The 27917-nt window shown below is 40.9% G+C and overlaps 1 protein-coding gene across 2 annotated transcripts in view; it reads right to left on the bottom strand.

Moving 5' to 3' along the window:
- Positions 1-685: 685 nt before the first annotated feature.
- adcy1a (adenylate cyclase 1a) overlaps positions 686-27917 on the bottom strand; it is a 59730-nt gene continuing 32498 nt past the window's right edge. Inside the window, exons 9-21 of one of the 2 annotated variants that reach the window (XM_085375810.1) lie at positions 25649-25843; positions 23888-23985; positions 23656-23740; positions 22829-22918; positions 20931-21202; positions 20400-20526; positions 20157-20300; positions 19919-20035; positions 8053-8199; positions 6709-6807; positions 6240-6354; positions 3745-3869; positions 686-1015 (exon numbers count right to left, since the gene is read on the bottom strand). In XM_085375810.1, coding sequence (XP_085231936.1) covers positions 686-1015; positions 3745-3869; positions 6240-6354; positions 6709-6807; positions 8053-8199; positions 19919-20035; positions 20157-20300; positions 20400-20526; positions 20931-21202; positions 22829-22918; positions 23656-23740; positions 23888-23985; positions 25649-25843 — 1944 coding nt within the window. The remainder of the gene's footprint in view (positions 1016-3744; positions 3870-6239; positions 6355-6708; positions 6808-8052; positions 8200-19918; positions 20036-20156; positions 20301-20399; positions 20527-20930; positions 21203-22828; positions 22919-23655; positions 23741-23887; positions 23986-25648; positions 25844-27917) is intronic. The other variant, XM_085375811.1, reaches the window with a different exon arrangement.

Below are 27917 nucleotides of genomic sequence, written 5' to 3'. Positions count from 1 at the left end.
TTCATGTCATTAACTGCCATCTAAAATTCCACAATTGGCTTCAACCGCTTTAAACACTGTTGTCTCTAGGACAATGATGCCCCTAAAATGAATTAATCTGATAAATCAATCTAAAAGGCAACAAAAAAAATGGCAAAAATCTCATTGTGAAGAGTGGTCGCTAAGGCAACAGCACTGTTTTGGTTTTAGACGGGGAGAAAAGAGTCAGCTAACGTTCTTAGATTTCGGGACACAGTTGTTGTGACAGGTTTGTGTGCTACACTTTCAATTGTGCATTGCGATGTGTTTTTATTTTTATGCTTATTTAGTTTATCGTAGTGGTGGATCCAGTTTTTTGGCAGTTATGAAATCCTGGAGACATCCTTGGCCTTTGATTGATGACAGAGCAACGTGGCATCCTGTATCCTGTTCATGACATCCCGCTGTGTGAAACAACAAACAGGGTTTGAATGTGGAGGGACAGTCTGATCGAGGACGCCTCAGGTTCCAGGCTTTAGGCCCAAATCCAGGCTTCCCATTGGATGATCAGTGTCTCGCCTCCCTGTCTTCCACAGACAGAAGAAGAAGAGTGGAGAACAACCTTTCCTCTTTAAATAGCCTTTCTCTGCTACAGCCATCTGTGTTACTCACCCACCTCCACTCTTACATTCTTATTTTTTCGTAGTCACGATGGAGACAGTGCCCTTCACACCACTGCAGTGGGAACAGAGGGCAGGTACCTGGTGGTGCTGGTGGATGTGGTTGGTTTAGCCACACTTGGGCTTGGGGTCCTCATAGCGGCGTAGGTGGTCACCGTTGGGGCGGGGCTAAGCCTGGTGCACACACTGCCGTGGGCGAATGCACTGGCACGGCGTTCACCGTTGCCAGGCTGTTGCTGGGTTTGAGATGGCCTGCTGCCTTGTCTGCGTCCCTCCAGGAAGTATGTAAGCATCTGACCTTTGCCCTTCACACTGACCTGGCCACGGCACACAAAATTGTAGTAATTGGTGATGAGGCGATAGACGTCCTCTGTTACCTGGTGGAGGCACACAGACGTTTGATGAGCTTTATGACCAAATATTTTACCATGACACACCTACGACATGACAAAAATGAACAAGAGATTGCACAAGTAAATATATAAGGAGTTTGCAAACAATGAAGCAACAATAATATGCTTTTTAAAAAAGACAAATAAAAATTTTATGTGGGCAAAGAATTACATCTGTACCTGAACACAAAAAGAAAAGATAAAAGTGGGTCTTACAGAAGGAGGAACTATCGGTAATCTTCTTATTCTAGTATATTTTTTTTAATATTAGAAAATGTAATAAAAATATTTATTTTGTATGGTAGCGAGGAATCACACAGAAGGTCCTTAACCCATCCCTTGTGCAAGGAAGAACAGCACGAGGACTGTTAGAGCTGCACAATGCCCTCCAGCCGGCCACTGGTGTGAATGTCTCTGACCAAACACTCAGAAACAGACTTCATGAGGGTGACCTAAGGGCCCAATGCCCTCCAGTGAGCTCTGTGCCCACTGCCTGACACTCTGAAGCCCTAGTGGCAACAGACTACCAGAACTGCCACCACTGGTACTCTGTGCTTTTCACAGATCAGAGCAGGTTCACTCTGAGCATATCATCAATATCTTTGATTGCAGATACAAAGCTGGAGACAAACAGGAGAGACATTTTCTCTCGGCGCAGGAGAGCATCAGTCAAATCATCACATACTAGGGGAGCGAACTATGAGCACAACATATTATCACCACATCTCCATTTGTTTTGCAATTTTCAAGTGAGGTCATGCTTTAAACCTCCACTCTATGGACACAAGTACTGGGACACCTACACATTACACCTAGAGGAACTGCTTGATCACGGAAACCCATGACATGAAGCTCCCAATTTTGTGCAAATGTTAATGCCCGAGGAGGTTTAATGAGTCAGCACAGTGTTGGCTTTTAGGCACCGTGCACCACAGCACTCAGTGACCCTGCTCTGTAACTTTATGTGGTCTGCCACTTCATGGCTGGGTTGTTGTGGTTCATAAATGCTTCCATTTCACAATAATGGGGTGCTCGTGACTCAAGAGTTGGGAGTTTGCCTTGTAATCGGAAGGTTGCCGGTTCGAGCCCCGGCTCCGACAGTCTCTGTCGTTGTGTCCTTGGGCAAGACACTTCACCCGTTGCCTACTGGTGGTGGTCAGAGGGCCCGGTGGCGCCAGTGTCCGGCAGCCTCACCTCTGTCAGGGTGGCTGTGGCTACAATGTAGCTTGCCATCACCAGTGTGTGAATGTGTGTGTGAATGGGTGGATGACTGGATATGTGAAGCGCTTTGGGGTCCTTAGGGACTAGTAAAGCGCTATATAAATACAGGCCATTTACCATTTATTTACAATAATACCACTTACAGTTGACCATGAAATATCTATAAGGGAGGGAATTTCACAAACTGACTTGTTGCAAAAGTACCATCTTATTACAGTACCATGCCTATATTCCTCTGTGTAGAATGACCCATTCTTTCACCAGTGTTTGTACAGCCAGACTGCATGGCTAGGTGCCTTATTTTATATAGCTGTGACTGAAAACACCTGATTTCAAAGCTAAACAGATACTACTTTTGTCCTTAGTACATTGTCCTTAGGCAGATGTTTCTTCCTGTTAAAAGGGAGTTTTTTCTTCCCACTTTGACCAAGTGCTGCTCATAGGGAGTTTCTGATTGTTAGGTTTTAGCTGTAGCAACTGATGTTGTGATTTGATGCTATATAAAGAAAATTGAATTGAATATATGAAAATAATGAAACACATGAACTTTATCTGAACTTTTCTAATTATTTCCAAATAACACCCTCTAATCTGTTTACCTTTGTCAAATAAGAACTAGTCATGTCAATAATAAAAAGCTATAGTATGCAGCAACTGCTTGTAAAGCAAACATTCAAACTTACTTACTCTTTCTTAATTTATCCCCACTCAATGAGCGAGAGAGAGAAAGAAAGCAGCGGCCTAGCAGCGAGCCAGAGAATGACTGATCTACCTATGCGGTGTGAGTGAGAGCACAGCAGAGAATTAAACAGTTGTTTTCTGATTGCTTCACGATGGTTATGTTTTACGGCACAGCATAGACACGCCCACACCTCCACATGTGTGGTGTGGTGTAGTATTACTGTGCTTCACTGAGTCTCCATCAGTGAAACATGTGCTTTACTTACAGAGCGCAAAAGAGACAGCAGTGCTTGGTCACTGGTCACTGCATTTAAAGTGGCACCAGCTGCTGTTATTAGCTACAGGCAGCACACTCACTGCCCAAAGAAAGCACCCCAGGAAAGCCTTAAATGTATAAAAATAACCCTCAGGGGCCACAGTCTCCACAGGTAAATACACCACTACACACTTCGGGAGGGTCTTAGGTGATGACTGGGAGAGATTATTTTATGAGTCTATGCAAGTGCTTTCAAGGAACATCCTTAATATTCAGATATGTCCAGCAAAAACCACCCAACTCAGGGAAAAGTTACCCCAAAACCGCTAACTTTTTATTTCAAATAGCACTCTAAATATCTTAGCTGGACACCTTTATGCTGTTTTTATTTTTTATTTTTTATTCTATGACTGCAATATTGATCTGCGTTGCATGTATTTTCATAACACAGCAGCAGCTTGTAATCTTAGTGAGATCTGTACATTGTTACATTTGGGAATAGAAAGAAGAAGGATAGGTAACAGAGAAGACATACATGTGGACTGACGAGCTGTACCTGTATCTTTCCTTGTACTCCAGTGCTGTCCATCCTGCTGGCTACATTCACTGTGTTTCCCCAGATGTCATACTGTGGCCTCCGGGCTCCAATCACTCCTGCCACCACTGGGCCCACATTGATGCCTGGTGTTAACATGAACAAAACATATAATGTCTGGGTCACACATGCATATTACATATGTGTGCTACTTATTTTCAAATATAGTTTTCATGTGCTTTCATATAATTATAACAAACATGTCGAGCTTCTACTGGAATTACAAATTTAAGCAGTGCAGCACTAAGAAATGAGAATTACAAAGTAATTGCTGAGTGTTGGTTAGTGATAGGATTCATTTCTCTTTCCACTAACATACACCAAACAGCTAGACTTACCCAGCGTTTTTCAGCAGCTGGTGGCATATCTTTTAACTTTTCCTTTATGAACAGCAGATGTGAAGAAAAAGTTTTGATCATATTCCTCATTTAATTCCTGTCTGGACCAGTCATTAATTTTAAACTGGAGTATATTGTAATTCATTATTATTAGGCTGTTGTAAAAACTCCCTAAAAAGCCTTCAGTTGATCCAAAATGCGAAAGAAAGAGCATATATCCTATACTGGCTTCTCTTCATTGGCTGCCTGTTAAATCCAGAATGAAACTTAACGTCTTCTTACATACAAGGGGTTGAATAATATGGCCACTTCTTATGTTAAATAAGCAGTGGCCTGATACTTATGGTAGGAGTACCATGGGAGGTAGAGCCTTCAGCTCTCAGGCTCCTCTACTATGGAACCAGCTCCCGGGAGGAAGATTGAGGCAGTCTTTCCTTCCCATTATTGCCAAGTGGTTGTTCGTAGGGGAGCATCTGATTGTTGGGGTTTCTCTGTATTATTGTAGGATCTTCACATTATAACATAAAGCATCTTGATGTGACTATGACGACGATTTGGTGTTCTGTAAGTAAAACTGATTTGAATTTCCAAGAGACCATTTTCTTTACGTCAGAATAAAAGTGGCATGTAATAGTTTTTCTCTGATTGTACTCATGTCCTGAATCACTTTAAAGTTTTCAAAACAATATTCAAACTCCTACAAAAATCAGTGTCTTACTCGTGCTCTTCAGAAAGAGCATTTCAGGTTAATTATTAGCAATTGGAAATATTTTAGGAAACTATGGCAAATGATCTGTTTATTTATGTTAGTGCTAAGAGAAACATTTTACCAGCAGTATAACATGCTGCTGCTGCTGCTGCAGTAAGAAGAAAAGCATTGTTGCAAGCCAAAGATAACATTTCCAGAGGATGCATTTGGCATACACAGTGTTTCTTTTCCCAGTAACACTGCAAAGGAGGGTATGAAGAATGGGAATGAGTGATAACAGGTTCACTGATTCCCAGTTCTGGTGTGTTACCATAATATTCTATTGCACACAGTAAGCAATAGTAAAAATGCCATAGCAACGATAGATGTTTTTATGCTACTTCTTCTCTTATTGTAACTGTAGTTTACTGATTTGTGTGATTATTAAAACACAATACATGCAATTAAATCTCACTGCACTTAATATTAGCATCTAAAGAGTACTGAGTATAGATGACAGTTCTCAGAAAAACTTTGTGTACACTCTTAGTGTCACAGAAAACATGTAGTGCAAGGCTGTTAGGAAATTACACAATCATACATGCACATTAACAGACACACTGTCATTCTGATACACTAAACATTTTTAGCACTGTTCTAAAAGAGCATCATATTTTATACCCCATAAAGTACTGCACAAATCTATCAGACATGGCTTCTTGTAATTTCACATGTTTAAACTCACACGCAAAGCAATAGTTTAATCCAACAGGGACCAATGGGCTTGGTCTATCTGTCATTTCCATATAATATTAATGTTATGCAAATGCAACTTTAATGAAGTGTTTAGTATACTTATGATAGTAAAAAATGACTGCAAGAATTTGACATCATTTATATCAATATCATTTTTAAAACTATGATAATACATGTTTGCAAGACATTTTTTGCATCAGTATATTGCATCATCTATGTAAGTATTTCCCAAGGACTTCAGTGATAGACAGAAACATGGCGCATATTGAAGTTCTAACTTTGGTTTCTTTCCTTTTTGGAAATCCAGAATTGCAAAAATTACCAAAAGTTGCATTTCTGCAGAGTAAGTCCATCCAAGCACACAAACAGAGGCAGTTTCTACATGTGGAGCCACCTAGGCTGCAGACAGGATGGCACTGTGTACACCAGGTTTCACTGGGATTAAACAAGGGCTCTAGCTGCAGGCTCCCCACAGGATACCCAACACAATGGAACCCAGAACTTCAGGTCTCGCTGTGACGAGCTTCCTGTGGGGAACGTTCTTTCTGTGATGCATTTCCTCCATTTCCAAGCTTAGCGGCACCGAGTGTTCACGGTGTCCAGTGCAATAGGCCAGAAGTTCTGACATCCATATTTATAGGCCATAGAGTGTGTATGTGTATCTCTTCACTCACCTACTCTGAGGACAAAGTCATTGTAAGACTGGTAGTTGATAGCATCCAGGACATCAAACATCTCGATGGCAAAATCTGACACGGTGCATAAATGTGAGGTGATGGACTTTTTCACCTGAAAATCAGAGGAAGACACATATGTGACATATTAATGCAGAAATAAACCTGAAGTAAGAAGCAATATTACCCTCCATTTCTGTTTCCCTGATGTGGTAACATGTGGCTTTAAATGCACTTTATGAAAGCAGAATATGCTGAAACCACAGATACCAGTAATCCCCCACAGAGGATTTTGTGGTGTGAAATGTGGCAGTGTTTAAAAGATCAGCACTCAGAGAACACAAACTTGGAAAGGCTAGGCCTCTCAACAGTACCCTGGACACCCAGAACAGTTTTCAAATGTGCAAATACACTGCAAACAAGTACAAAAACCTTATTCAGGAGATAAATATAATTAGTAGAGGTCTACCTTTGAAGCAGTTGTAGGAACCAGCCCAACTGCAGCCATGTATGTACTGCCAATGGTCTTAATTTTCTCAATGTCCCTGTAGCACTCTTTATCCATCAGCTGGAAGTGGGGAAAAAGAAGGAAAAATTGGACAAAAACAGGAGAAACAGATTACCACAACAAGAAAATTCAAATCAAATTTTCTGCTGATTTGTTGGTTGCACATTCTTAGAGCCATTTGATTGCAGTGACTCATTTTCAAGTTCAAGAAACCCATTTGAGATGATCTGAACACTACGCTACACTACCTGAGCTTCCACTCAGGTAGGCTGTGGTGTTTAAATTATGCTTAGTTGGTAGTAAGGGGGCCCAAAGTATGTCAGGAATATATCACCCACATCATTACATTACATCCCCACAACCAACCAGATACATTACAAGGCAGGATGGATCCATGATTTAGTGTTATTTTCTGACCCTACCATATGAACGTCACAGCAGAAACTGAGATTCATCAGAGAAGACGATATCTTCTGTGGTCCAATTTTAGTGAGCCCCTGTGAAAGTAGCCTCAGGTTGCTCTCATTAGCTGACAGGAGTGGCACCTGGTGCGGTCTTCTGCGTCGAGGTTTCACATTATCTCTGTTCAGAGATGCTCTTCTGTATTACTTGCAGTGAATGGTTATTTGAATTATTGTTGCCTTCTTTTCTGTTCAAAGCAGTCTGGTTCTCCTCTGACATCTACAAGACAGTTCTAACTGCCTTGTAACCTCAAGGAAACTCTCTCTTTTTCCAAACCATTCTCTGTGAATCTTACAGATGGTTGTGAGGGAAAACCCCAGTTTCTGAAAATACTTAGACTGGTCTGGCACCAACATATTCTAAGTGACTTAAAAGACCTTTCTTCCCCATTCTGATACTCAGAAGTTCAACAGGTTGTCTTGACAATCTCTACACACCTAAATGCACTGCGTTGTTGCCATATGATTTATTGATTAGATATCAGTCATTAACAAGCAGCTAAACAGGTATACCTAATAAAGTGGTGAGTGTGAGTGTATATTAAAAGTGACAAACAAATCTGAATACAATTTAAAATGGACTTGTTTGGCATGTTTGAGTAAAGGAATGCTTTGTGCAGCTGATTATAGATTCAAGTTAGCCAAAAATCATCTGTAAGTAATTCCTTATTTTCCCAGCTGCCACCATTGCTTTTTATATTCCATAAATAAACAGTATTTTCCCTTGGTCATAGCCATATCATCTCTGAAAATTGCACTGCTGGCCAGAAGATTCACTACACGAAAAACATATAAAATGCTGCAGATTTATGGATGATCTGATGGAACAAACTATTTCAGTCACCTCATCAAAGTCAGCGATGATCTCATTGAGCAGCCTCAGACACTCAACTCCCATGTTGTTTCCATCCAGCTCGATGTAGAAATCATTAAAGTTGGCGATAGAAGCGAACAACACTCCGACCTGAGCGTACGACTGATAGTACAGATCCTGCAGGGTAGAACAATTCAATAAAAACAATTCAACAACCCATACTACCAAAGAAGAAAAAATATTTGCATATGGAAGATTGTGCTAGCTTACTGAATCTTTGAGCAAGACTGTTGTCAGTATTAAATAGCAGTGACCCAGTGCCATCACAACCCCAACAAATAAACATGCTTCATCCTGATGTCCATAGTGATTCTTTTCCCCCTGTTTTCAGGTAAAAGTGTTTAAAAGTTGATATATTTCCAATGTGTACACTGTTAAGATATTTAAGAGGTAATCCTTCATTGTTTTGTAAGCGTTAGAAGCATTATATTACAGTTTTGTGCACATATACATGGCGGTTTTGAGCCCCAGTTAGGTACTGTGTAATGACCAGTAAGATAACAGCAGGAGCTAAAAACGCCGCTATTGTCAGCCATTTTGTCAGGAAACCTGTTCTGGCATATATAGTAAGCACTTTAGTATTTTGGTTTATTATTTAGTGATTTTCTTCCACCATGTGACATTAAGCAGTACAGAACGTGAAACGTTTCTGTTTATTTGCACTGCAATAAACGACTGCATGAGAGACGCAAGTCATATTCACTCTCGTGATTCTTTTCCCCCCTGTTTTCAGGGGTGTAACATTTGGAGGCACCGCTGGGATAGCTGCTTAGATGTCCGGTGTCCACATCTGCACATCGTAGTCCAAGCCAGCCAAATCCCCCCATACAACCCAGTAGAGCAGGGCGATATGACCAAAAATATTTATCACGATATACATTTGAAAATTTGCGATAATGATATAACTGACGATATAATTGACACTAGACAAAATATTTTACAACTCCACAACTTTATTAGTGCAAAAAACCTCATCAATGTATTTTCACTTAAACAAGCAGCTGTTTTTTATGTGCATTAAAGTTATATAAAAATGTAACAGTGCAAATTCCTTGCTGACAGTTTAACCAAAAGGCATTTCCAGTGGAAATTGGCCGACATATCCTCAGCATAACCATGTATAATATCCACAAAACTTAAAAAGAGGTTATACACACACAATACGGTAATATTATGTTGAAGCACAGTACGTATCACTCCACGAGGCGCCTGCCTAATATAGCCCTAATGCTCCGACAATCCATCAAGCGGTGCGGCTTCGTAGCTTAGCAAAGTCGTACTAAAACATTTGACAGATTTTCGAGCGCCGTGTACGACATAAAATCATTTCGAGGTCAGTAAACACAACCAGAATTCATACATAAGGCACACGGGATTATAAGGGGCACTGTCGATTTTCAGAAAAATCAAAGGATTGATTTTAAGTGTGCCGTATTTTCCAAACAACATGGTAATAACGACGGCCCGCTAGCATGCGCTACCAAAAATAGTGCTTTGTTGTGTATCTGACGGACGAAAGCCAAACCAGTTCCACACCACTGAAGTTGCAGCATTTTTACAAATCAATTCTGGTTCATCCGTTTCATTTAACGATCCACTTTCGCTCTTCTCATTCTCCGTCGCCGCCATGTGCGTATGTAAACAAAGGCACTGCGCATGTGCGTTTTACCCATATTCTATCGCGATATTATATTTTCCTATTGTTGCCCAAAATTACACCGGTATTACCGTGAACGGTATGATATAGCCCAGCCCTACAACCCAGGCAGACTGCAGTGAGGAAAGTTTGCTATCGAGGCGCACTGGTAGCTGTGTTTTAGCACATGTTTCCTGAGGCTAGCCAGAGATCATCAGGGGCTGCAAAAACAACATTCTTCCTGCCTACTGCCACAATGTCTTCGGTGGAAGAGCTGCAAGAAGAGGTTGTGCGTGAAATGCACACTCTATCCAAAGATCAACTGGTGTCAATCTGCGAGTTCCTTGGCATTGCAGAGAAAATAGATGTTAGCAGAAAAACTGTCACTGCTAACACACATTCAAATACACATGGAGAGAGAAGGTATAACAGTACTTGAGGATGATGGAATGTCAGAACTGTTGTTGCTTAATGATAAGATTGCTGAAGTAATGAAAGAGACAATTGTTGAGACTGAACCAAATGCAAATGGAAGGGGTTATTCAGGGCACAGAGAGCAACTAAACACTGCAATCTTGTTAGGTATTTTAGTACCATGGGAGCATTTACTGGATATTGTTTTATAGTGACATTATACAGGAAAACTCTGTCATTCAATAAGGCCCCTTTGTTTTAGTTATTTTTCTCTTTGACCCAAGAATTGATGTGTGAGAATCACAGGCTGGTACAAGGTTGAAATACCACAGAGATCACTCCCTCAGCTACATTAGTTTCTTAATCTTTTAGACGCCTGTTGAAGGCCAAATGGTTTGTTTCAGATTTCACTAATGAAAGAACTCTTCGTTTTGTGCCTTGAAAATATGTCGCTGAGATAATCACAATTGTAGCTGAACTGATAAACTACACAAAGGATGCTTCTTCACCCAAGGGCAGGAAGACACTCCCTTATCTTGGTCTGTACTGGTTTAAACTGATAATCTGCTGTCTCATGAATTTTACCCTCTATATAAACTGTTGTACTTGTGAATAAAGTTGAGTCAATTTGGGAAGACAATCTAAAGCAGTCTCTGTTTTCTTGTTCTCCCAAGCTGCTCCCGAGCTCGTACTAACACGCTGAATGGCATGCTTGAATATTACTTGAGAATATATTTGACTGTGTTACAGACTAAGGGACATTCTCTGCTGATAGGTGAAGGTACATTCTCTGCTGATAGACGTCCACACCTCGGAGGAAGTCGATCCACGGATTAGGCCCTGGAAACCGTTTCCTTCAAATCTCACTGGTAACAGAGACAGCTAATGCAGTTAACACAGCGGTTAGTTCTCACTCCCAAGCTAATCGCTCTGTCCCTAACTCATCTGTGTCAAGTGCCCCCCAACGACCAAGCCCTTACTGGCAGAAAGATTTCAAAATATCAGGCCAGATTGGTGAACCAGGTCAAAAAGATAAACTGACATTTTCCAGTCTTGCTCACCAGATCGAAAATGGACTGAGCAGAGGCTACTCAGAGCTTGACATTGTAGATGCTGTCATCAGAGCTATCTTGCCAGGTCTACAACTACGCAGCTATTTGGAGGGAAAAGCTCAACTCACCCTTACGACTCTACGCTGCATCCTGCGCTCCCATTTCCAAGAGAAGAACGCCACCGAACTCTATAAACAACTTGCCTCTGAAGTACAGACCCCAAAAGAGACTGCTCAAAGCTTCCTGATGAGAGTTTTAGATCTAAAGCAGAAAGTCTTATTTGCTTCCCAAGAGTCAGAGTCAGGACTCAAATACGACCCAGCTTTAGTCCAGCGTATGTGTTTGCACACCATACTCACGGGCTTCCAGAGTGACAGTGTCAGGATAGATATGCAGCCACTCCTGTTAGACTCTAAGACACCTGATGAACTCCTGTTAGAGAGGTTAAATATGGCTTGTGCCAATGAGGCAGAAAGGAAAGACAAGAAGAACAAGAAACGAATGCTGCACACACTGCTACCTCTATGGGAGTAGAGAACACTTTCAGGCTGGATGTAGAAGCAGAGGTATGAGACCATATAAAGAGAAACATTTAAACCAGCAATGGTTACCATCGAGGGACGAGTGTTAACCATGCCCATCATCCACAAGTCCCAACATTGCTCCAACTGTAAACAAGAAAAGTCAGGCATGAGACAGTGTTCAGCATGTAAAAACGCACTTTATTGTTCAAAAGCATGCCAGAAGCAACACTGGAGACAACATAAGAGACAATGCACTGGCTTAAAGACTAACAAAGACAATGAGACTGTTCAGGTACCACTGCCGCCAGCTCATGTAAACACCCCTCACAAAGTCACATCTCTGGTGGGCAGGCAATGTCTGGTTGAGTGTCTCCTGGACGGCCACAGGCTTCAAGCTCTATGGGATTCAGGCTCACAGGTGTCGATCATCGATGAGAAATGGAGAAAGGACTATTTGCCACAAACAGAACTAAGAGATGTAGCCGATATTATGGACACATCTGAACTCACCCCGACCACAGGAAATGGGACCGACATGCCATATCTTGGGTGGGTTGAGACAACCTTCCAACTTGTTTCCGGAACTGAACAAACTGAGAAATTGACCATCCCCATGTTGGTAATGAAAGGTTTTCATCTCAGATGCCCTATTATAGGTTACAATATCATTGAATACATTGTGAATAAGACTGACCAAGCTAAACTGTACAGCACAGAGAAAAGCATTTCACAGCCTCAAAAGACACAAGGTGAAAGCTTTTATACAGGCTGTTAGTGCAGATACAGTTGACGAGTACAAAGTGATGACAAAGAAAGACTGTATTACTGTACCTAAACAAAGCCACATGCATGTTGAGGGTCATATAGCAGCAGGGCCATTTAAACAAGACATGGGGCCCGTTCTTCGTACCTCGCTAAGTAAGTTAGCCGGATTTGAATGTTGACGATTTCGCGTGATCTTGGATCGTTCGGTTCTTCGAAGCACATCTGGGACTTGCTGTCATAGCAACAGATCCGTAAGCGTAAACCTGCTCGGGAGCAGGCTTACTTTATGTAAACAGGATTAGATCGCGGCCACGCAGGTATGTCCGCTTCATGTATACGAAAGCAACAGCGATATTCCACCACTGTTTCACCATAAATAAATAACATCAATGTAACTAAAGATAATGCAGCACTTGATCCTTTTATTGATGTCACACAGATACATACAGGTCATTTCCTAAAAAAGGGAAATGTACTATTAACATTCTATTACATGTATGTGATTATTACAGATGTAATTCATATTTCAGAGTAGTAATTGTAAATTACTTCGTGTAATCAAGATGAGAGACCACGGCTATAAAAGCGAAGGTGGATTTGGGAAGCCTGTCGCAGCCATGTCCTGTCCGTATACGCGAGCCACCCATTGCGGAAGGTGCAAGATTGATAAGGAGAGTCCTCAGAATTCAGCGTATATTGTGGGACAGACAGGATCCTTTAGCTCAGCGCGACAGTGTGCTCATTGAGAGATATCGATATTCCCGTGAGGGTATTATTTACTTAACCAACTTGTTGACGAGGGGGTGCAGGACCTCCACCTGTCTTTTTTTGCTCTGCCCTTTTCTTGGTTGCTGTTATGAACAAACTAACAGATTATTCCAGGGTCTCTTTCCAAGAGACGAAAATTAATATAAGTGATAAATATTACCATTCTGTAGAATATTCTTATATTTCACTTTTACTTGTTCCCATGTTCTAGTGGGTCCTGTTGTGGCTCTAATGTGTAAGGGGATATAATATAACATATTATAATATAATATAATGCCATATAATATTGGACAATATAGTGTCATATGATAGATCTACCCTACCGCCTACTGGTGTTGGCCAGAGGGGCCGATGGCGCGATATGGCAGCCTGGCTTCTGTCAGTCTGCCCCAGGGCAGCTGTGGCTACAACCGTAGCTGCCTCCACCAGTGTGTGAATGTGAGAGTGAATGAATAGTGGTATCGTAAAGCGCTTTGGGTGCCTTGAAAAGCGCTATATCAATCCACTCCATTATTATTTTTATTATTAACTTACTTACGAGTTTAATTTGTCAGCAACTTTCTGCCAGCCCTCTCTCCTTGCTTTTGCAGCCTTTGCAGTGTTCCCTTGCGTTTTAATTAAACTCTGAAACTCCTGAAATCCCTCACTCAAGAGTTCTTGCTCTGCTGCCGGAAAATACCGAGCGCGCCCCTTCGACATTTTCGCCGACCAATCAGAGGGTTGCCGATCAATGTTTCTACTATCGATGCGTAGCCCCTTTTACGACACCCAGTGATCTCACATTACTGCGTCCAGCTGTACTAATCGTCAACGGAAGGTGTGTTCGGAGAACCGGATTAGCGAGCTCACGGTTAGGGCGATGATTTGATCTTGGATGTGTCATTTGATCTTGGATGTAGTGAGCGACGTACGAAGAACGGGCCCCAGGTCATGATATTTGAGCCAGACTTAAATCCTCAGTGGCCAGACGATCTTGAGTTTTTTGACACTTTGGTTAAAGTTAAGAAGGGTACTTTACCTGTCATAACACTAGGTGTCTCTAACCCCACTGACCATGAAATTGTCATTCCAGGCCGTACATTAGTTGGCTCCGTTCAGACTATTACAGCTGTTTTACCTGCCCAGGTGTATGAAAAAGCCGCATCTGTAGCTACTGTTAACCAGACAAATATACAAGCCCAGTGTAGCTCTACTGAAGAGTGGGACCCACCTGTAGATCTTAGCCACCTGGGTGAAGAGCAGAGAGTATTAGCGAAACAGATGCTCAGAGAGGAATGCCATTCTTTCTCTAAAACAGACAATGATACAGGCCAGCGGTCCCCAACCTTTTTTGCGCCACTGACCGGTTTATACCCGACAATATTTTCACGGACCGGCCTTTAAGGTGTCGCGGATAAATACAACAAAATAAAACTAGTAGCGGTACCGAAAAAAAGAAGTTTTATTCACAACACACATGAAAAGACCAAGGAAAACCGAGTTAACAATAAAAACGATAACAAAATAACGCTGAAAACTGATAAAAACCCTGAAAACCATATATTTCACACCTGAGCCTCAACTCTCGCGGCTCGGTACCAAACGACTCATGGACCGGTACCGGTCCGAGGCCCGGGGGTTGGGGACCGCTGATATAGGCTGTATTGAAAAACTGAAAATGACCATCTCACTCAAAGACAACGAACCAGTCAAACGCACATACCTATCTGCGCCACGGCCGCTCTACCAAGAGATGAAAAGTTACCTGCATGATTTAATAGCACAAGGCTGGGTCTGAAAGTCAGACTCGTCATATTCCTCACCAGTCGTTTGTGTTAGAAAAGAAGATGGTACTTTAAGACTGTGCATAGACTACAGAGACCTGAATCGGACATTATGGACAGTTTGGGTGGAAACTCCTGGTTTTCGCTTTTAGGTCAGGGGAAAGCGTACCACCAGGGGTTCATGTCAGAAGAAAGTCGTCCACTCACTGCTTTTGTGACCCCCTGGGGATTATATAAGTGGATTCGCATCCCCTTTGGACTTATGAATGCCCCTGCAGCATTTCAGCGCTGTATGGAAGAGTGCCTGGATGGGCTGCGCGACAACATCTGCATCCCTTATCTGGATGACACATTAGTTTACAGCAAAACGTTCAAAGATCACTTGGAGGATGTGAGAAAAGTGCTCCAGAGATTGAGAGGCTTTGGTATAAAGCTTAAGCCAAGTAAGTGTGACATGTTTAAGTCTGAGGTGCGCTATTTGGGCAGAATAGTGTCTGCAGAGGGCAGTAAAGTGGATCCTGCAGACTTTGAAGCAGTCAAAGCACTCAAAGGTATAAAACCACAAAATGTTGGTCAGCTCAGAAAAATGTTAGGCCTTCTCTCCTACTACAGACAATACATAAAAGACTTCTCCAGAAAAGCAGGTCGTTTGTATGAACTGTTAAAAGCTGTCAAAACCCCAGAGAACTCAGACACCACAAAAGGGCCAAGGGCAAGACCAAAGAGAGCCAGTCAAGTTGTGCCCTCCTCAAAACAAATCGTGTGGACTGACCAGCATCAACGTGCGCTTGAGGAACTAATAGACTGTTTGCTCCACCCACCAGTGCTGGGGTTCCCAGATTTCACACAGCCGTTCATCGTACACACAGACGCCTCACACAAAGGGCTAGGCGCCATTTTGTACCAGAGACAAGATGGTAAGCTGCGAGTTATTGCTTATGGCTCCCGTACTCTAACAGCGGCTGAAAAAAACTACCACTTCCATGCAGGAAAACTAGAATTTTTAGCATTGAAGTGAGCTATCACTGACAAATTCAGAGACTATTTGTACTATGCCCCAACATTTACTGTCTATAGCGATAACAACCCGCTAACGTACATTTTGTCAACAGCCAAACTGAATGCCACCACATCAAGATGGGTCGCTGAGCTCGCTGATTTTCACTTCACCATTAAGGAAGGGAAACGGTGACGCAGATGCTTTATCAAGAATGCCACTTGATGTAGAAACCTTAATGAGAGACTGCTCTGAGGAAGTGCCACCGGACACTATCACAGCTGCTATCCAGGCCATTGACAAGTTGAAAGACAACTGTTGAAGGATTCTTTTCCCCCTGCTTTCATACTCTTAGCAATATACTACTATCCCTGGTGCATTTCTCCTGAAATTGTCACTATAATTTCTCATTGTGTACCACTAACCACTGAAGTTACATTTCATTTTCCTTCACTCACAAAAAAGTCCCTGTTTTCCCTCTATTATGGGCGTGTGTGCTTGCATTAGTTTTTTCAAAGCATACTTAGATGACTACATATAAGTTTAGCTAGCAACCCTGGTGGATCAACTAATATCACTGACAGCAGACATCAGCTGATGCCTGATTGGTAAATGACATGTTAGTTATTTTGGCCGCTTCATTTTCTGCTCCCCTCTGACAAACACTTTGTAACGTACTTTCACCTTGGATTCTCCATGTAATAGTATTACTATTAGTTCTCTGTAAGTGATGCCTGCTCTAAACTGTGTTGGGTCTTGTAGATGGTTTCACTGTCTTTTGGCTTTCTGTGAATGCTCACTGAAGGGCAGGAACGTCCCAGACTAAAGCCAAATCACCAAATACATACTACAGTTGATGGGATGCTGATTTAAATACAATCCTCCTGACAGAACTGTACTATATGCACTCACTGGAAACTACCAGCTGAAGTCAAGCTTAGGGGAGCTCTTCAGTTGAACATCCTGATTTTGATATTTGCATATTCTCTTACTGGAGGGAAAACAAGATTTAAGTCAACCTTAATGTCATTATATCTGTAAAATACTGATGCATAATCAATCAGATGCAGCAGGTGTAAACACATTGAACCAAAGCATTTTTAATACACATCAAAAGCACCCTTTCCTAATAAATATATGTTAATTTAACATATACAGCAAAGTCTGTGGAAGAGTTTAAGAACAGATCCAGACCTTTTAATTCAAATGAAAAGAAAGCAAAAACAGCCCCAATGTCCTTAAGAAGCCCCAAGTTTGGAAGACCTTTGACACAGTTTGCTGTCTAAGTTCGCTCTAAGCTGTAACCAAAATGAGCAGTCAGGGATTTTAGTCCCTTTAGACTTTATTGTTGAAACAACAGCAAAGTAGGCAGGAGAGAGAGGAGGGAACAACAAGCAGGAAATGGTGCAGGGTTGACTTAAACATGGACCCCTGCAGTAGCTTTTCAGCATACCGGTCACTTGCTCATCCCAGTGACCCAGATCAAATGTTAAGGTAACAACCACTGATTTGTACTATTACTGTTACATATGTTAAAACAATGTGAAGGGCATATTTGCTACATTAATACATTAAAGTTAAAATAAGAAGTAATAATAGTAATATCAGTTTATCTTGACTTGTTTAGCAGATATCTGTGCAATGATTTTCACTAAATCTGAGAGTATCTAAGTGCTGGGAATTCTTGCAGTGACATGACTAAAAATATTTTTATAGTCTATTTAAAAACATATTGTTTTGTGTCGTTTGGTTTAACTGCCCCCTTAAGAAATAACAATACAACAATCCTCAGGAAAGACATATTGCAAAGGGGACAAAACTAAAACAAGTAATAGAGCTAGAAAATAAAGACGAATGTGAAGCAGATCAACTGCCGTGAATCACAATACCGTCTATACATTAGAGCTACATAAATGATGCAACGATCGTTTATGAGATGAGATCAGCATGCCTGCAGGTCAAAGCTGCAGTTTCATGTGCATGGAAAATTTTGGTTAAATTATTATGCTGGAGCTGCACAACTTCCAGGCAGTGGAGTCCCACTGTGCTGTGTTATGAATACAGTATATGAGTGAACTTTAGCCCAGAGGAAAGAGAGGAAGCCTTTCTATACACCGTAACTCTGTGGGGTCACCAATGTGCTGGAAACATACTTCCTGACTTCCTCCCCCCTGTGTTTACGAGTCTCAGCCTCAGACCATCCTACATCGTCTCATGTATAGCCCCACCGATTGTTGAAGGAACTATTTTATCTTTTTATTATTATTAACAAATTCCAGCCTCCAGTACTCTCACAGTAGCCATAAAACTCCTCTATTGTTCAAAATGGTATTGAAGATGAAAGGGAACCTATCACATGCTTTCACATTTACCGTCATATGCATAAAGTTTGAAATGATGAAGCCATATGTAAAAGCCTAAAGCTCAGGCTTCTCTGCTTGCACTTTCATGCATATTTATCTGCACTTGGTTCTGCATGATGTCACCGAGAACAGGTACCTTTATTTTAGTCATCTGAGGTACACAGCCAATGATATTAAGCTGGCTTGAGGGGAATGAGGCTAAAGAGCAAGGTTTGGGATTGAGAGAGAACTAAGGGGTTGCACCAAGGCCCAGTATGAAATAAATGAGGACATTTTAATCTAGCAACGCTACTTTATTACAGTGGGAACGAGCATAACACATATCCCCACAGTTGTGTGTCTCTGCAAACACGTCAAGTTGCAGTTTAAATTCATTTCTCCTTCTTATTCTGAGTTACTGGATTATACTCCTTCCCTCGCTGCAGGAAGGAGCGCTTTCGCAGATCATTCATCCCAACAGCAGTTAGACTCTATAACTCCTCAATCACGATGTCATAAGTCACTGGACACTGTGAACATCCACGGTCACCACTTCATGCATAATGGACCTTCCATGACCTTCCAAGCTATATAGTTTATGTCTTCCATATTTCCAACTATATCCATAATCATATACTGTGTATGCTACCATTGTATATAGTATATTATCTTACTTTTTTCATTGATTGTACTTAATTGTATTTTTGTATTTCCTTCATATATCTGTACCTGAGCTGAGGTGACGCAAAAATTTCCCCATTGTGGGATCAATAAAGTCTTATCTTATCTTATCTTATCTTATCTCTTATATAATGATCAGAAAATTATTTTAGCACGACATCATGTTGTCACTGAAATGCTAAAATTAAGTGCTTCAAAACAAATGGTTAGGATAGCAGTGTCATTGTCCTAAACAGCTGAGATAATTTCCCAACAATGGGAGTCTATGGTCCCTGCAAAGGGTCTACAAATCTGTATGACCTGTAAGGGCCATACAGATGATATGATTTACTGGTATGTCTTTTTATTATTCATTAATCTAACAAGATTATTATTTAACCATATCTCTTGTAGACATAATACTTAAGACATAAGATGATAACCAAAATGTGAAAAACTGAATTTGAAATTACTTCCTAATTCAAAGAACAAATTGAGTAACAGCAATTCTGGAATTACTGTAACAGAACAAAACTATTGATAAGATATAACAAAATTTAGAAATGTATGCTTTTTAGATTTTTCCCTCCACCTTCGACCTTCAAATTCCTCAGATATAAGCTCCTGAAAATGCAAAACCAGAAACTAAACTTCTCAAAACCCACATACATGCACTGTACTGAGACATTTACATTAAAAGGCAAAATAGTTGAAAAAAAAAACAAACAGGTGTGAATCTTGACTTGTCACCTAAAAATCTAGACACCTTCTGACCTGTAAGTCAGCAAACCTAAACCTCAGAGCTTCCTAAAGCACCTACTGTGTCAGGGTGTGCTTTCTGATTTCAAAGGTGCTTACGCACTTTAGACTGACGATCCCTGTTGGATGAGCCTGGACATGCCCGCAGATGCTCACCATGTTCCTGGGATTTGACATCAGGAAGTGTTGAGCCACATGAGCTGGCAGCAGATTGAACAGGATCCTCTTGTTGTCCAGCTTCACTTTTTCCATGTCGTCTCTCTCCTCCTCCGCCTGCATGACATCAGCAATCACGCGACACACACACACACACACACATAGCAGATCCTTTAAAAAGTGGCACTGATCTTGACATTTTAAGTTTTAAGCACTATGATGGCGTACTCTAGCTTACAGCAAAGAGGAGATGTAATTGCCCGTCCTTATCACTAGAGGGAGATAATGATTTGCAGACAAGACAAACATGCAGCATCTTCCCAAAATAGAAACATCCAGGCTTTGATGATCCACTGAGACAACCCAAGACTGAGCATAGGCACTAAAGAAAACACAAATCTGTATTACAATGATCAAATCCTTACTAAAACTGAACCCTAGAAGCAAGAACAGGATGTTGAATGTACCAGCAGCCACACACCTGAGTTGCCCAGAGATAGTCAAGTCGCAATTTAAGGTCCAGTTGTCTTGAATGCAGAGCCAGGGCTCCAGAAAAAAGCAACACTGCCAAAACAGGGTCATAGCCCCGTGTGTGCAGAAAGCCACCACTGGAAGATGGAGACATAAAAACATTTTTATAATGTTTATTATTTTTGTTATGTAGGGAAGAACTCATGACAATACAAAACAATGCCCTGAAATGTGTTGGAGTGGAAGAATAAAGTGGGAAAATATGCATAGAAATACATGCTTCAAATGCAAATACAATGTAAAGCAGAACTTTACACTGAGTATTTTGATGAGGGAAATATGTCAGATTTTGCTGCAATTCCTCTCCTACTGTTTTAATATTTTGATAATAATTTGATAGGATTTTGAACTTTTGTCTTGTACTTTCTTGTGTTCTTGTGGATAACAGCAACTTTTTTGTACTTAGCACACTTAGCCAAACCTGACTATAACCATAAACCTTACATATATTACATATACAAATCTTAACAGCACAGCTTACCCCACAGCTTGACGGTAACCACTGGTCTCCATGACAACTGCATATGTGATGGAGAGTAGAAAGAGGAGGAGGATCTTGGGGAGCGAGGAGACACGAATGTAAGGGATCACGGTGAGGGTCCCCGCCACACAGGAGAGTAAGGCATAGGCCATGTTGGGACAAGCCCGGTCCGTTGCTGTGGTGTTAGCAGATCTAACCATGAGAGTGTCTGCGGTGTTCTCCACAGAGCGGTTGGAGTTTGTCCCAACTTTACCCCAGGGAACACAACCCACCTGAAAGACAATTACTTTGATAATTTATCTTAAAAAAATCCTAAAACATTTAATATCAAATAATAAATTTCTCATTGATCTAATGGCATTAAGGTTAGAAACCTGAATAGACAATTTAACAATCTATGTGCCTGATTTGTTCCTTTCCAAGAGATCCTCGACTAATTATTTTGCTACATCACGTCTGGGTACAGAGCACCACGAACATTTGAATAAAGCGTAAGTACAGTGTGATAAACCATGCCTTTGGATTCTGTTTCCGAACCTTATCTTCCCGTGTAATATAAACAGTAAGACCAACCTGCTGGTGCACTCAGGTCGTATTTGCCTTGCAGAAGGAGACAGACAGATTCTGCATGCACGCATTTATCTTTAGAGTACACCCATGTGCAATATGATGACTGGAGAGGCCATAAACTGTTTACTGATCAAGCTGAATGTTCAAATTCAATGGTCTACGACAAGCTGAAATAATGCAAGCCTGGCTATGTGACGTCCGTCTTCTTAAGACACTGGTCTGCATATTAGGTTGTTAAAGGGGTTCTGCCCGTTTTTACCAGTATTTGTGTTTCTTTGCTATGCTAAACTAGTACATTCATAATGTAGTAGTTCATATATTTGACTATCAGGAAAAAGATCCCCAGGAGAAGGTGCAAATTCCTTTGGGGTGACATCAGCTTAAAGTAACTTTTTCTTCTTCTGCTATGCTAAGCTACCTATATCCTGATTATAGTGGTGCCAACTTTTTAACTATTAAAACAAAAATCATATGGGCATTTCCCTTGAAAAATAACAAAAGAAGAAAAAAATATCCAAATAAAATAGTGGTGTGCTGACACAAGCGCTTCTCTGATAAAGTTGCAGTCAAATCAGATTTGGTATTTGTAATCGTGACCAACAATGAAGTTTTGTCAGAGAAAATCAGGAGAATTATCTCTAATCATGACACCCCAGTGCACCTCATACCCAGCCACACCCTCAGACAAAAAACTCCCAAATACAAGAAGAACAGCACAGTATATGCTGTGCAGCGCAGCACGGAGTGCTCTGACTTCTTCATTGAATAAACCAAACAGCCACTCCATAAACGCATGGCACAACATAGAAGAGCCACCTTGACAGGACAAGACTGAGCTGTACATCTGCATCTTAAGGATAAAGGACACTCTTTCGAGGATGCCAATGTTCACATTTAGGACAGAGAAGACAGATGGTTTGAAAGAGGAGTGAAAGAGGCCACCTCCAGTGCAGTTTTGATATCCCTCCCAGGGGCCTCAACCCCTACTCACATCTTGTGTCAGGTGACCTATAGAGGTCACAAGGTAGAGTGAGGCAAGATCTCACAGTGGTTTGACCCGTAACCAACGACCCTATTAAGGGACAATCCCTACTTGAACTGAAGACGCTTCTCGAATGAGAGGTGACAAAATTTAAAGAAGTCCAATCGCATTCTTTCCGAGCTCCTTAGACCAGAACTGAAATGATGAAACTCTGACAACTCCTTTCACTCAACATAACTGTGGTATATCAACCATGAATAGGTAATATGCCAAACTACATATAGTGAATAGTAACTGATTTTGAACACAGACCATGATATCATTTATATAAATCATATACACTTACCACACAGGCCTGGGTAACAGAGTAGGTGAGCAAAACGAGGAAGACACACAGCACTGTTCGGATCTGGATGGTGAGGCAGCCCGGTTGGCACTAAAGCCAGAGGAAAGGGAAAGGGAGGTTGGCAGGGAGGCGGAAAATAGAAGGAGTAAATGAAGCACCAGTTTATCTACTTTAAATGCATTTTGGACAAATCATTAACCAGGACTGGAAATAAAATGAGTGCATTTTGTGGTGTGGCTCATTATGTTCAGGTCTATTAGAGGAGACACTTAAAGGGTATGATGATAGTTCAATGTAGCATGATGCCACAGTGTCATATGGAGATTATGCGCTCACTATGCAAAAATGATTATGGTGCTCCGATATGAAGGCTTTTTTTTCACACACAAAAATATAATTAATCAAAGACTGCTAAAATGCTAAAAGGTTTGTGAGACCACTAAGTGTATGCTAAAGGAGGCTAAATAAAAATAAATAAATAAAACTATGAAGTTATAGTAGTGATAGTGAAACACTGATTTATCTAAGAAATGTCAGATTATGAAAAAACAACTCTAAAATAAAAAAACCCACAATGAACATATATATAAAATTACCTTAAAGAAATACAAAATACCCCCCAACATAAGCAAAGCAATTGCAGAGACTCAAAATTATTTTAAAGCCATATGAAGTAACTTCCTAAAGAATTAGACAACAAAAAGACACAAAATAGTCATTAAGAGGCCCAAAGCAACAACAAAGTGACTAAAACCACTGACAAAGAGTGTATTAAGAGTGTGATCTTTACACGTGTGAGGCTGCTGGAAGAGGTCTGGAAGTCTTACCTGAACACTGGTGAGATGAAGGTACATGACACAGGCCACGTGGAAACACACACACAGCACCAACAGCAGCAGCACCAGCATCCCTCTGAGAGACAAAGAGACAAGAGCGTGAGCAGGGCTTTCCCAGTTTTCACTAAATGCCGTGAAAAACAGCTCCTTTTCTAACTGGCCCACAAACTTTTTTGCGTAATATGATTGGACATTTTGTGCGTGAATGTGTGTGTCTACATACTGTGGGATCATTAGTAGGTAGATAAGGCCGAACAGGGCAGCAAGGATCAGAGAAAGAACCACAGCACTGATGAACTGGTCATCATATACCTGATGATACTAAGAAAAGAGGAAACAAGAGTTAAAATGTAAATAGAAGAGGAAACACAAAGAATCCATCCATCCATTGCAAAAACAGTGTAGGTCGATTCAGAGCACTGTGTTGGAAATCCTTTATCATGGGGAATCCTGGCATTGCTTTTACATCATCCTAGAGATAAGTACATAAGATTGTTTGAAGACAACTACATGGTCATTTCAGTTTTATTAGAAACTGACCAGCTACAAATGTTAACATGGTATGATACTAATGAAGTTTAAAGGTGCTATTGTTGGTTTTTACATCTCGATAGTTTCAGTGTGACTTGAAACTAGTGAGTGAGCACTTAATTTCACTAGAAAAGTCTTTACTGAGGTAATGGATCAGAGAGGCAGAGGGCTGACTTCTATACATTCAGACTGTGTTTTTGAAACCAGCAGATTCTCTCCCTGCTGGTCATTAGAAAGAATGCAGGTTTAAGACACTGCCACAGACCTGGAAGGTACACCCATCTTTTTTACATTGTTCCACCTGTCTTTATCTTACAGTTCATTCTTTTTACTTCTTTTAATATTCTCTGCTTTATTTCGAAGAATAGTTCCTGTCCACCTTTCGTTCATTTGTCTGCCCTGGTTGCTGTCCTGATTTAGTTCACATGTGGTTTATTATCCCTTTCCCTGTTGTGCTCATTTATTCTCCATGTCCTACCTCAGTATTTGTCATTATCACAACTCTCTGTTATTCCTGAATCCGATCCTGAATCTAGTTTGTTTTCCTTCTACCCTACCTAGACTTTTAGGACACATTTTAGACTTCCTGCCTCATATCTGCAGAGCCTTCTGTTTACCCTTTGAAAATACAGGATTAGATTTTTCCGTCTCCTACGGTGTTTCCAATTGGATCCTCACTTGTTTATGACCACAAAAAGTGACAGCCATAAGCCATTTACTTATCACAGCTGTTTTTACTCTAACAAGAAAAATAGTTTTTACCCAGAATACAGAATACCACAATTGTTTTTATTTAACTGGAAAAGAGGCTTTTTGGCTCATGTTTGTACTAATAAAAAACTTCACTTATCTCTTGCAAAAGAAAGGAAAGGGGATGTCTAAATTTGTAAATTTGTTTTGAAATAAATCGTGTAGTGCAGGAATATATTTTTAAAAACCCATTATGCTCATTTGTGTCTTCTTTATTTATTGCGCTTCTCCTAAAAGATAGCAAGGCTAAAACAAGTTAAACATGAGAGGCAATTAATTATGTTTTTACTTTGCACAGGTTTTATTTCTTCTGAAACAACTTTAAATGCAGACGCTGACACGCGCGCACACGTCGACGCATGAACCCATCTCTGTTCTGCTTCTTCTTTATGGCTACCCACGCACACATTGCAGAAAGATATCACGTGTGCTGCTCAGACGTTCCCAAATCATTATCTGCACCCCCTCTTGAGAGGGTGGGTGGATTCCTCTTGCACGCACACACACATAGACAACAGGCGTGGGAGAGAGGGAGAAAGAGAATTAGAGCTCGTGTAGGGTGTGTATGTGCGAGTGTAAGACAGAAGGGGGGGCAGTCACGAAGCATGTTGTATCTTGAGCAAAGTGTATATTAATACATTTGTATATCTGTTGAAAAGTTACGTGTTTCTCGATCAGATGTTCAGGTCTCGTGTGTCCTCACCCTGCGCTCCCTGTCTCTGCTCCTGTAGAACAGGGTGATGTAGTTGAGTTCTGATGTCTCAGACTCGGTCTGACGCGCTTCGATGAGCCGCCCAATGTAGCGGTTGACTCGCGTTCCTGGCGAGTGCTGCACGGCAGTGGCTGAGAAAGACGTCCGATTCCTCAGCTTCTCCGATGCAGTCCGCAAAGCTCGCCGCTGTCATACAGCGAAAAAGACAACACAATCAGTCTCTGCAGAGACCTGCCTCGTGCGTTAAGGCTGACTGCTTGTCAGCTGATGCGGTGAGGCATACAAATGAAGAGTTTTGTGAGCTCAGCACTTACACAGCTCCTGAGCACAGGAGAATTTGATATAACTCTATAAAGACGATAAAAAAGTTTGCAGACATGCTTGTCTGAATATCTGAGGATATAATACTCATTACTTACCATCAAACTACCAATAGCAGCTCACAGAGATGCACACACGCATGTTATGCGTGCACAAATTCATAAATGCAGAGAAGGCTGAAATTAGAAGTTAGGTGACTGAATTTTTTTTTTAAACAGATTAAGAAATTAACATGCAAAAGGCTTTAAATCTAATCGATCAAAACCACAGGGCCTTGAATATTGTTTAACCACTGTGAAGTTAGAGCTCAGGCACAAATTTCGGCACAAGGCTCTTATCATTAAAAGACCTTGGTAAAAAAAAAAAGACAAGAAGCAGTTTTTCTTTGCTCCACCACCCATTAATAGCCTTTTTTTTTTGGGGGGGGGGGGGGGGGGGGGGTTCTTTTGTTTCTTGATCACATGTCAACTTACTACAAGTTCCATGTAGCAGATTAAGATGTGATAACATTTTATAATGTAAATTAAAGTATATATAGATATGAAGTATAGCTCATTAAAATGGGCATTGTACTGACATTGTGCTTTTGATCTGATGGTGGCAAAGAGAAAAGGTCTAATATACAATCTGATGATAAGGTTATAAATACTTATTTGCTGCTGGTAATACAACCGAGGCACTAATGTCACATCACACTGAAGTTTCAGGTAGCAGTTAATCAGAAAATAAGTAGGTAGACAAAGTACACATTGGTGTGTTTTAATTGCTTTTTCTGTGTGGCGGTTTTTTATTGGTCCTGTGGGTGGAATTATCCAGGGAGATGGAACTCAGTTGTCAAATACGATAATGAATAAAATAATGCCCAATTTGAAAATTATGATAAACTATAGAATGGTATGTTAACTGCAGAAGTTACTGCTCATTGGCTACAGTATAATATTAGATGAAGACATTTTTCTTTAAGATCTGCTTTTTCAACTCCTGTTCCTTATTATGTCTGAAGGTATAACAGATTTATGGACCTATTTGGAAGAACGAATAACAAATCCAAGCTCTTTACATGTGTTACTGACCAAAACCGAGCTCCACAACTGTTGACACACACAGCTTTCTGTGCTGCCAGCTGGATACCCCCCTTCTCCTTTCACAGCATGCAGCAATCAAAGTTATTCCTAATGTTGACCACAGTGCCCCCAAAGTGGGTGCAAGCTAATCAAGATAATGTGTTTCAAAGCACAGTACATGCCACATCCTGCATACATGCTTTAAAGACCCCCTTTAGTCATAAAATCAGCTTTTGCTTGTTGGGGAATCGAGACTCCACAAGATTTCTGACGATGTCCTGTAGCAAAAAGATGTAAGCAGCAAAGTTGCCAGGTGAAGGCTCCCTCAGTTTGACTTGTTTTTTTAGAATATTCCACAGATGCTCAGTCACACTGAGATATTTGAAATCACGTCTAAAGCTTGAACATTTTTATGTTTGCGAACCCATCAAAGTAACGCTTCAAAACACAAACTTTCCCAGATGAACATGGTGATAACTTTGTTGTCATTCAAAACGGTTCTTTGGACCACTTTTAGTATGTACTAACTAGAAAACTCCTCCTGGAACAGTCAGTGTCCTAGCCATCAAAGTTTGGCTTAGCAAAGTCTCTCTGATTCTGATGCTCGGCCATTTTTCCTACTTCCAACACATCTGTATCAAGAACTGAATATTCACTTGCTGCCTAATGTATTCTGCCCCTTGACAGGTGACAGTGAAGCAAGAGTCACCATTTTTAATTTGTCATGTATAGCAAGATTAGATCTTGTAAATAGCACCAAACAATTCCCAGTCATAATTCTATTATAGATTTGCTATGTGTCACAAAGGAAGGATTTTAGCTACTTGGATAATCATATAACAATGTGTCTAATGCTATTATGAGAGATGATACCA

This window comes from Diplotaxodon limnothrissa, linkage group LG17 (genome assembly GCF_057381915.1).
Source record: "Diplotaxodon limnothrissa isolate DT_005_m linkage group LG17, D_limnothrissa_male_GT1.1, whole genome shotgun sequence".
NCBI classification, from domain to species: domain Eukaryota; kingdom Metazoa; phylum Chordata; class Actinopteri; order Cichliformes; family Cichlidae; genus Diplotaxodon; species Diplotaxodon limnothrissa.
This window is presented reverse-complemented; position numbering and strand designations above follow the sequence as displayed.